This window comes from Cebus imitator, unplaced genomic scaffold (assembly GCF_001604975.1).
Source record: "Cebus imitator isolate Cc_AM_T3 unplaced genomic scaffold, Cebus_imitator-1.0 Scaffold106, whole genome shotgun sequence".
Taxonomy (NCBI): Eukaryota; Metazoa; Chordata; class Mammalia; order Primates; family Cebidae; genus Cebus; species Cebus imitator.
Window position 1 is genome coordinate 333,115 of NW_016107421.1, and position 10,329 is coordinate 343,443.

A 10,329-nucleotide genomic window follows, 5' to 3' on the forward strand; every position below is an offset into this window, starting at 1 on the left:
GGGTTCAAGTGATTCTCCTGCCTCAGCTTCCTGAGTAGCTGGGACTGCAGGCCTGCCACCATGCCCATCTAATTTTTGTATTTTTAGCAAAGATGGGGTTTCACCATGATGGCCAGCCTGGTCTCGAACTTCTGACCTCAAGTGATCCACCCACCTCGGCCTCCCAAAGTGCTGGGATTACAGGCATGAGCCACTGCACTCGGCCATCTTTTGTTCTTAATAAAGTAGCGTGCACTAACGGTGGGGAATGGGGAGGACCTTGGCAGGGCCTGTGTGTTCAGAGTCCTCTCTATCCCTGTGTCCTTGGAGATAGGACACACTGTCCCCCAGGTATAAGGAGGGCCCCTCTCACATGAGGGTCTATAACCTGCTTTAGAGCAATATCAGAGGGTCCTTCCTGCACTTGCCATTGCTCAAATTCCTTCAGCTTAAACTATTCAATATGCTTAGGATGCCATATTTTGGGATAGTGCATCCTGAACCTCACTGATAGCACAGTGGGGTGCTAGTAGCCCAGCCTTGAGTCCCAGGTCAGCCACTTGTGACTTGGGTCTGGTGCCTTCTCTCTGGTCCTCAGTTTACTCTTCCGTCCAGCAGGGACAGTAGTACAGGTAGCGTCTTGCAGGGCTCTCGTGAGTCTTACCTGGTGTCTTACCTGGGTGAACATCAAAGCACCTGGTGCCCAGCCTCCAGGAAGTGCTCACTACGACTGACTGCCACCTCCATTATCATTACCTTTCCAGGGTAGCTGTGAGGGAGGGTGATCTCAGGAAATGGCTGGGGGCGACATCATAGCCCTGCAGAGGGGAGCTCATAGCATCATGGTGGCCCATGTGTATGGGGCCAAGTTGGGCGGGAGAAATGGGAAGTCACTGATGGTTTGAGCAGGAAGGCTGTGTGGACGGTGAGCTTAGAGTGGTGGTTACTCTTATCTGTTGATGTGGTTTGGCTGTGTCCCCACCCAAATCTCACCTTGAATTGTAGCTCCCATGATCCCCATGTGGGAGGTAATTGAATCATGGGGGTGGGTCTTTCCCATGCTATTCTCATGGTAGTGAATAAGTCTCATGAGATCTGATGGTTTTTTATTTTATTTTTTTTCAGACAGAATCTTGCTCTGTCACCCAGGCTGGAGTGCAGTGGCACAATCTTGGCTCACTGCAACCTCTGCCTCCTGGGTTCAAGCAATTCCCCTGCCTCAGCCTCCCAAATAGCTGGGACTACAGGCGTATGCCACCATGCCTGGCTAATTTTTTGTATTTTTAGTAGAGACAGGGTTTTACCATGTTAGTCAGGATGGTCTCGATCTCCTGACCTGGTGATCCGCCCACCTCCCAAAGTGCTGGGATTACAGGCATGAGCCACCATGCCCAGCCTCAAGATCTGAGGGTTTTATAAAGGGGAGTTCCCCAGCACAAGCTCTCTTGCCTGCCACCATGTAAGACGCGACTTTGCTCCTCCCTTGCCTCCACCATGCTTGTGAGGCCTCTCCAGCCATGTGGAACTGTGAGTCCATTAAACTTCTTTCCTTTATAAATTACCCAGTGTTGGGTATGTCTTTATTAACAACATGAGAACAGACCAATACATCTGTTAAGGAAAGAGGGCTGTCCCCAACTTGGATAAGAAGAGATGGAAATGTAAGATGAGTGAAGATTGTCAGAGCACCTGATTACTAAAAAACTTAAGACTGAAAGAAACACCTCCCAGGGTTCTGAGAAGTGCTGTGAACTTTTGGTGGCTTAACTCCACACACATTTGTGTGGCATCTTCCACGGGCCAGGCCTTCATTGTGAATGCTTCCACTAAGGGTTTGCTGTGGAGAAGGGATGCAGGCACATGGGCAGGTATTAGAATGTGCTCCAGAGGACGGTTAGTCCCAAGGGAGGATTGCTTAGCTCTTTTGGGGAGTGAGGGCAGGAGGAGTCTTCACAACACCGAGATGGCTCTGACCAGGATTTGAAGGATGAATAGGATTTTGCCAAGCATGAGGCAGGGGATTTAAATAGAAAAATATGACAATAATGGGGAAAAGCCTTTCTGAGGATGTGCTTGCCATTTGAACTGAGACCTGAGTGTCAGGAAGATGCTGGCTGTGCCCAACCCAGGGAAACAGGCCACTGGGCTCAGTTCCAGGGCAGGAGCAAGTGCGGCCTGTGAGACAGCTGGGCAGCCAGGACTCAGAGGAGGCTGAGGCTGGGTATGGTCCAGGCATGTGGGTTTGCTGAGCCAGAGTACCAGGCTCATGTTTCCTTCCAAATGCAGCAAGCCACCATTAGGAGGTTTTCAGCTGGGGAGTGACGTGATCCCACTTCAGAAGGGTAACTCTGGCTGCTGTCCTGAGAATAAATTATGGGAAGAGAGGAAGAGAGGAGACAGGGACAGCAATTAGGAGGCCACGATGGCAGCCAGGCAAGAGGTGGTGGCAGCTGGAGATGGGAAAGGCGAACAGGGCGGGAATGTTTCAAAGGTAGACCGGCCAGCACCCGCTGATGGATGCTATGTAGCCCAACAAGGGAAAGGAACTTCTAGTGTCATTTCACTGGGCATGGGGAAGGTGGGGCGCTGACTGACCCTGATGGAATGATAACCCTGATCAAACAAGGCATCACATTCTGGGGGCAGCCGCACAGTCCTGCAAACAGATGGCAAGGAAATTCAGGGGTAGGAGACGTGGCCTGATAGTAGCAGACTGGAAAAGTCTCAGGGCGTTTGGTTAGCAGTGGAAGGAATTAGACCGTGGGATGCTTACTGAGGTGCCGACGAGGCTGATGTGATTTTCCTCTGGGGAGGCTTCCAGCCCAGGGTGATGGTTGAATGCATACTCTGTCATCAGTTCCCTCCAGGAAGACAAAGCCCACAGGGAAAGAGAGAACTGGAGAGCAAAAACATTCTGAAAGCTGGAAAGGAGATGGATAGTGAGAGCCACTTATAGGAATCAAAAAATGGAATTTAAACAGGTGGAAGAAAAATAGAGACACTGACTCATGTAAAACCCACAGAGGGTTCAGGAGCTGAGAGCCTTGGGGACCCTGAGAAGAGGGGTGAAGGTGAGGTTATACGCAACAGAATCAGATGCAAATCTATTTAAAAGAGAGTTCAGCCCCACAGATCCCACTCCACTCCATGTAGCTAGGGGCTCCTCCTCATTCCTTTGGTAGAAGATTGGATGTTTGTTCTTTGGAGAAGGTGAAGGGCCAGGAGACACCAGGCCTGCTGGAGGCAGGAGAGCCTACTGAAAACAGAGGACTAAGGGACAGTCACTTTCTGAGTGCTGAGACCCCAGCCTTCTTCCCTGCCCATCTGCCACAATGCTGCTGGCCCCACCATCCTTAGGTAGCAGTTAGAAGTCTTCTCTGGGAGGCTTGATCAGCCCGGGGGCAAAGATGGAAAGGTGTTGCCATCACGCGGTTTCCCCAGGATTCGGCCCATCGGACCACCCGGTGGAGAAGCCCTGCTCAACAGACCCCGCCTCACTGTTGGACACAGACAGCCAAGGATCACCAGACACTGGAGGAAAGCTGGGGACAGGAGACAGGGGACACAAAGACAAAGTGCTTGGAGGATCTAATTCTCTTTTTTTTTGAGACAGAGTTTCGCTTTTGTTGCCCAGGCTAGAGTACAATGGCATGATCTCGGCTCACCGCAACCTCCACCTACCTCCTGGGTTCAAGTGATTCTTGTGCCTCAGCCTCCCAAGTAGCTGGGACTAGAGGCATGCGCCACCATGCCTGGCTAATTTTTGTATTTTTAGTAGAGATGGGGTTTCACCATGTCGGTCAGGCTGGTCTCAAACTCCTGAGCTCAGGTGATCTACCCGCCTCAGCCTCCCAAAGTGCTGCTATTCCTGGACCAAAATGAGCATTGGGCTGCTGTTTCTCGTGGCCCAATAACAAGATGCAGATGAACTGGGGAGGAAGAGCATTGTTATTTTCTGTAACTGGTTACAGGAAGAAGGCCTGGAAATTGTCGCCAGACCAACTCAAAATTACAAAGTTTTCCAGAGCTTATATACCTTCTCAGCTACATGTCTACGTGTAAGTGTGTATTCATCTAAAGACATACGTGATTAACTTCTTTTAGTTTATAGCTAAGATCTGAGTCCTGAAGACCTTCCTCTGGAGCTTCAGCCAATGTACTTAATTTAAATGGGTCCAGGTGCTGGGGTGATTACCCTTGTCTCCTGCTAAATCACAGAGGATTGGGGGGTTCCTTCAGACCTCTGATAAACTTGTTTAATCCTAAATGGGTCCTGTTAAGAATTACTTTGTTGTTTTGTCATGCTGGAAGGTTCAGGAAAGGCAAAACTTTTGATGGGCTTTTGTTACATTCCAGCCTTTGTATAAGGACGCTGGCTTTTAATATTTAACTTAACCACTGAGTCAGTATGGAAACAGTTGCTAGGGAGGCCTGCATTAGTGAGACCTGGCCTGTCATGTTGGGTTACAGGCGTGAGCCATGGCTCCCAGCCTCGGTGGGATCACATTCAGTAGATAAAAGGAAATGGGACCGTGGAATAACAGAATGATATCTAGAAAGGAACAATAAGGAAGAAAATGAAAGTGAAAAAGGAGGTGGAGGAAGAGAGAAGGGGGAAGAAGGGAGAAGGGAAAGGAAGGGCAATAAAATATATTATAATAGTAATTTAAAAAATAAGAACCCGATGGAAGGGTGGAAAGATACAGTTCAGAAAAGCTCCCAAAAAGCAAAACAAAAGGACGAAGTGTTGGAAAATAGGAGAGGCAAGATGTTTGCAATTTAGGAGACCAGTTCACGGTTGGGCACGGTGGCTCATGCCTGTAATCCCAGCGCTTTGGGAGGCTGAGGCAGGCAGAACACTTGAGGTCGGGAGTTCAAGACCAGCCTGGCCAACATGGTTAAACCCCATCTCTACTAAAAACATAAAATTAGACTGGCATGATGGCGCACGCCTGTGATCCCAGCTATTTGGGAGGCTGAGGCAGGAGAATCGCTTGAACCCAGGAGCCAGAGGTTGCAGTTAGCCAAGATCCGCCACTGCACTCCAGCCTGAGCAACAGAGTGAGACCATCTCAAAAAAAAAAAAAAAAAGAAGAAGACCAGTTCAGGAGGCCTGATATCAAAATAATAAGTGTTAGTAAGAGAAAACAGAGTGAGAAAATTGATTTTAAAACTCAGGAAAGAGTCTCAGAACAGAATAACACTTGTCTCCGGGCTGAAAATGGCCAAGTGCTCACACAACGCAGGAGAAACACACAACCCCGGAAAGCCTCACAACGCTGGGCTCCAAGAAGAAATCCTAAAAACGTTCAGAGCAAAAGATAGATTACAGCCTGCGTCAGGGGTCCCACAAGACCACCCCCTGGTCCTGCGATTCCTCGAAGAACTGGCAGGACTCCGCAGGTGATCATATTCACAGCTGTGATTTATGACATTCAAAGGATATACAGCAAAATCAGCCAAGGGAAAAGACACATGCGTGGGGTAAAGTCTAGAAGAACTTTAGAAGTTCTTCCGGCACGAGCTTCTAAGAGTCTAGGCCTGAGACCGAGTGTCAGGAGGATGCTGGCTGTGCCCAAAGCAGGGAAAGAGGCCACTGGGCACAGTGTGGCTGGTGAGATGGCCAGGCGGCTGGGGCTCAGATGAGGCCGAGGCTAGGCAGGGGCCAGGCGTGTGGGTTTGCTGAGCCGGAGTGCCAGGCTCATGCTTCCTTCTAAGTGCAGTGAGCCACCATTAGGAGTGGCTCCACTCTCCTGTGGAGTCACATAGCACCATACTTCCCTCCTCCCCCAGTGAGTTGTGACAACATGTGTGAAATGCAGTTGTTAATCGGGGACCGGTCATGTAGACACCCTCTGCCTGGCAGGTACCCAGATTCTGGACTCCCAGAAGGAAAACAGGTGCTCAGCTTAAACCATATTGTTTGTACAATCAGTGTAGGCACAGCAAGCCACTCATCAGCTCTGGGGATGGTGGGAGCCCTCCCAAAATCCACGTTCCCAGATGACAGCAAAAAGCCAACCTTTCAAGCAAGCCCTTCTGAGGACAGCAGTCTCGGGCCTGCTGTGCTATTTTCTGAACAAGAGAATTAGAACAACATTGTTTCTTCAGCAATCCTGAAAACTAGATGATGGAACAAGGTTCCAGAGTCCTGAGGAAAATTATTTCAAATTTAGAGTTTCATCAGTGAAGTGCCAGGGTAGAATTTTCAGACACACAAGGCTTCTAAAAATGTATCACCCATTCTTCCTTTCTTAGAAAGCTACTAGAGATGTTGCTCTACCAAAATGAGGAGGTAAACCAAGGAGAGGAAGACATGGGGTCCAAGAAATGGGATTTAGTATGAGGGAGAGAGAGAAGGAGAAATAAATGGATTCTTGGATTATGAAGTAAAACCCCAGGGTAAAGACTCTGCCTCAGGCCTAGAGGTCACCTGTCCAGAGAAGACCCAGAGGCTCTAGGAAAGGCTCCCTCTGCACAAAGAAACTGATGAAAATGCTTGGTCACGTGGAAAAGAGTTACAAACTATGGAAGAATTAGAAACAATAAAAAAGTATGGCAATCACTAACTCCAGGAATAACAAAAAGTTGTCCAGAAAAAGAGAACCAATCAGAGCTGGTCTGTCAATAGCATTTCTATAATCAGAATAACAAACACTGAGTACTTATCTGGCCAAAATTATGATATAATTGTTAGAAGGATGATGTGGAGACTGCAATTATGCATTGGCAGGGAGTCAAGTCAGGGGAGCAGGTTGTGTGAAAGTTAAACCTTCATCTTCCACAGTGGAAGTCAAACATGTAATAGAAAATAATGAAAATCAAAATGTCAGAAAGTAGTAATCTAAGCATTTTTTTTTTTTTAAGAAACAGTAAAATTCCTAAAGAATCCATTAAGAGAGTTGAAATCGGTTGTCTCAAGGGAGCAGGACATTGAAAGGAGGCTGGGTTGGAGGGGGACTATTGTTTGCAAAAAACTTATAGAACAATTTGACTCATTTGATTGTTGATGAAAGTAAAATGTAAAATTAAATTTAGATATAAATTAAAAGCAAAGCAAAATAAGGAAAGGATGAAGAGTAAGGAAGAAAGGAGGGAGGAAGAAGAGGAAGAAGAAGAAGAGAAGGAAGAAGAGAGAGGGAAGGAGGGAGGCAGGGGGAAAGATAAAAAGACAATCACACTGTCTCCGCTGTGGCCAGGCCAATTCTTCTTGTTCCAGACATCACCCTTCCCAAGCGTGAGCCTCTCCTGGGAAGAGCAGCTGGAAGCAGAGGGATCTGGGAGACCAGACACAAACTCAGGGCTCAGCTTGGGGACGGGAACAGCAAGGGAGTTCATAGTCAGGTGCTGGAACATAATGGAGACAGTTCATCTTGGTTAAATGAGTGGATGCATGAATTAATGAATTTCTTTCTCTTAAGTCTTACAGCTCATTAAGTCACAGAAATTTCTGAACAAGTTGGTAATCTTGGTGGAAACAGAGAAGGAGAAAATCCTGCGGAAGGAATATGTTTTTGCTGACTCCAAAGTAAGTGACAGCAAACTTCTAAGATGGGCTGTGAGGTAGGGAAGGGACACATGTGTTTTGAGGCTTGCCAGGGAGTGTGTATCATTAGCTCATTCAGTTCCCAGAACAACCCATTTCACACCTGGGAAAGGTGAGCTCAGTTAAGGACCATGTTCCAGGTCAGCCAGGATTTGAGCAGTCACTGTGTCAGGAGCAGGGAGGCTTCCCACTTTGCCCAGCTGCCTCGTAGCCTCGAGGCCATGTCCTTTATCACCCACGTCTCACTTAGCCCCACGCCTGGAGGAAAGGCTTTTAGCGTCTCTGGGCTGGACTTGGGAAACCTTTGAGACACTCCTGGATTGATTGATTGACTGACTGACTGATTGATTGATTGGCTGGCTTGAGACAGAGTCTCACTTTATCATCTAGGCTAGTACAGTGGCATGATCACAGCTCACTGCAGCCTCCACATCCTGGGCTCAAGGGACCCCCCCCCACCCACCTCAGCCTCCCGAGTAGCTGAGACCACAGACACACACCACCACACTCAGCTAATTTTTTATATTTCGTAGAGACAGAGTCTGTCTGTGTTCCTAGGCTAGTCTCGAACTCCTGGGCTCAGGCAATCTTCCCATCTCCACCACCCAAAGTGCTGGGATTATAGGTGCAAGCCACCCTGGATTTAAATCTGAGTCTCTACTGGAGCTCCATCCCAGAGACTTTCATTTCTACATTTTGCCCCTCTCTGCTGAAGTGAGATGCCCCTGCCAGGATGAGTTCCTGGGGTAAGAGGTGCTGTGGGCCACTGGGGAAACCCAGGCTGGGCCTCTGTGCCCCCAGAGTGGGTTCGTGGTGACCTGACCTCTCGTCTTAGAAATTTGAACCAGGGGCCAAAACCCATCATTGTGGTCTCACTCTGTTTTCTGCTGTGCAGCTCCTGTGAGACAGTAAGAATGGACTGCACCAGCCTGAACAACATAGTGAGACCCCATGTCTACAAAACAAAAAAAGTAGGCCAGGCACGGTGGGCGGCTCATGCCCATAATCCCAGCACTTTGGGAATCTGAGGTGGGAGAGTTGCTTGAGACCAAGGTTCGAGACTAGCCTGGGCAACATGGTGAGACCCCATCTCTATGGAAAAAAAAAATTAGCTGGGTGTGGTGGCATGACTCTGTAGCTTCAGCTACTTGGGAGGCTGAAATGGGAGGATTGCTTGAGCCCAGGAATTAGAGGCTGCAGTGAGCTGTGATCAAGCCATTGTACTCCAGATTGGGTGACAGAGGAAGGCCCTGTTTCAAAAAATAAAAAAGACTGCAGAGCAGTAAGGGTGTCCATGACATCAGGTGCTGGCTGACAGCTCACGCCAGGGACCCCCAGCAAGGCCAAGGGACAAGGGCCTCTGGGGCAGGCCCACAGGGATAACCCCCCACTGAGTGCCCAGTCCCCGCTCCCACTTTCTTTCACTTCCAAAGCAGCAGGGGTGGGCTGGTGGGAGGTCTAGGGTGTCCAGAGCTGCCAGGAATAACAGAGAAGGGTCTGGGTAAACAAGGGAATGGGGCCCAGACAGGTGGTGGGAGATGGAGAGAAAGACCGGCGGCCTGGAATGCTTTCGGAGCTCCCGGGTGCAGGTCCAAACACCAGTTCTGCCCCATTGCTGTGACCTCAAACAGACTGAGGCACAGGGATAAACAGAGGCAGTGAATCTTGAGCCACCCCCAACTCAAAGCAGGTGACAGTAAACATGGCCATCATTACACCTTTGTGAGCTGGTGTCTTCAGGGAGGACTTAATGAGATGTGCACTTACGACGTTGAATCATGTAAAATTTCTGTCTTTGCAGGTCTGAAATAGTCAAACACTGGTCATGTCATAATGTTACAACCTGAAATTTTGGGTAGCTTTGTTAAAGTCAGCCTGCTCTATTGCAACCTAAGAGAGGGCCAGCTGAGGCTGCTCGGTGCCCCACTGGGTACCCCAGAAGAATAGGTGAAAAATCCTGAGGAGGCTGTGACAGCCTTCCTGTCCTCTCTTCTTTTTAATTAGTTTCTTTAATTTAAATTTTCTTTCATTACATAAGTAATCTATTCTCCTTGGTGAAGACGCGGCAAACACAAGCAAGTAAATGTTTAAAATAAAATCACCCATATACCATGAGTTAATCGTGGACTATGCCTCTTCCAAATGTTTTAAATTTTCTTTCTTTCTTCCTTCTCTTTCTTCCTTCCCTCCCTCTCTTCCTTTCTTCCTTCCTTTCTTTCCTTCCTTCCCTCTCCCTCGCTCCCTCCTCCTCTCCCTCTCTTTCTTTTTTTCTCTTTCTCTCTTTCCTTCTTTCCTTTCTCTTTCCTTTTCTTAGACAGGGTCTCGTTCAGTCACCCAGGCTGGAGTGTAGTGGCAAGATCATGGCTCACTGCAACCTCAACTTGCTGGCCCTAAGGAATCCTCCCACCTCAGCCTCCTAAATTGGGAGGGACTACAGGCATGCACCACCATGCCTGGCTGACTTTTGTATTTTTGTAGAGGCAGGGTTCCCCTATATTGCCCAGGCTAATCTCAAATTCCTGGGCTCAAATAATCCTTCTGCCTCAGCCTCTCAAACTGCTGGGATTATAGGCATGAGCCACTGTGCCAGGCCCAAATGTTTTATTAAAAATACAGTGATGCCACTCACACCATTTGTCAACTAGCTTTTCGCACTTGACAATATATTGTGGCCACCTATCCTTGTTGGCAAGATAGTTCTGGATCACACTTGTTAAACTCTATGATATTCTAATTTATGGATGGGCTGTAATACTTTTTTTTTTTTTTTTTTTTTTTTTTTTTTTTTTTTTTTTTTTTTTTTT

At 48.1% G+C, this 10,329-nt stretch overlaps 1 protein-coding gene across 1 annotated transcript in view; it reads left to right on the forward strand.

The window, feature by feature from the left end:
- Positions 1 to 10,329, forward strand: part of INPP5D (inositol polyphosphate-5-phosphatase D) — a 150,626-nt gene that overhangs the window by 90,630 nt on the left and 49,667 nt on the right. The window contains exon 10 of the mRNA XM_037741780.1: positions 7,401 to 7,542. Within this exon, the coding sequence (XP_037597708.1) occupies positions 7,401 to 7,542 (142 nt within the window). The remainder of the gene's footprint in view (positions 1 to 7,400; positions 7,543 to 10,329) is intronic.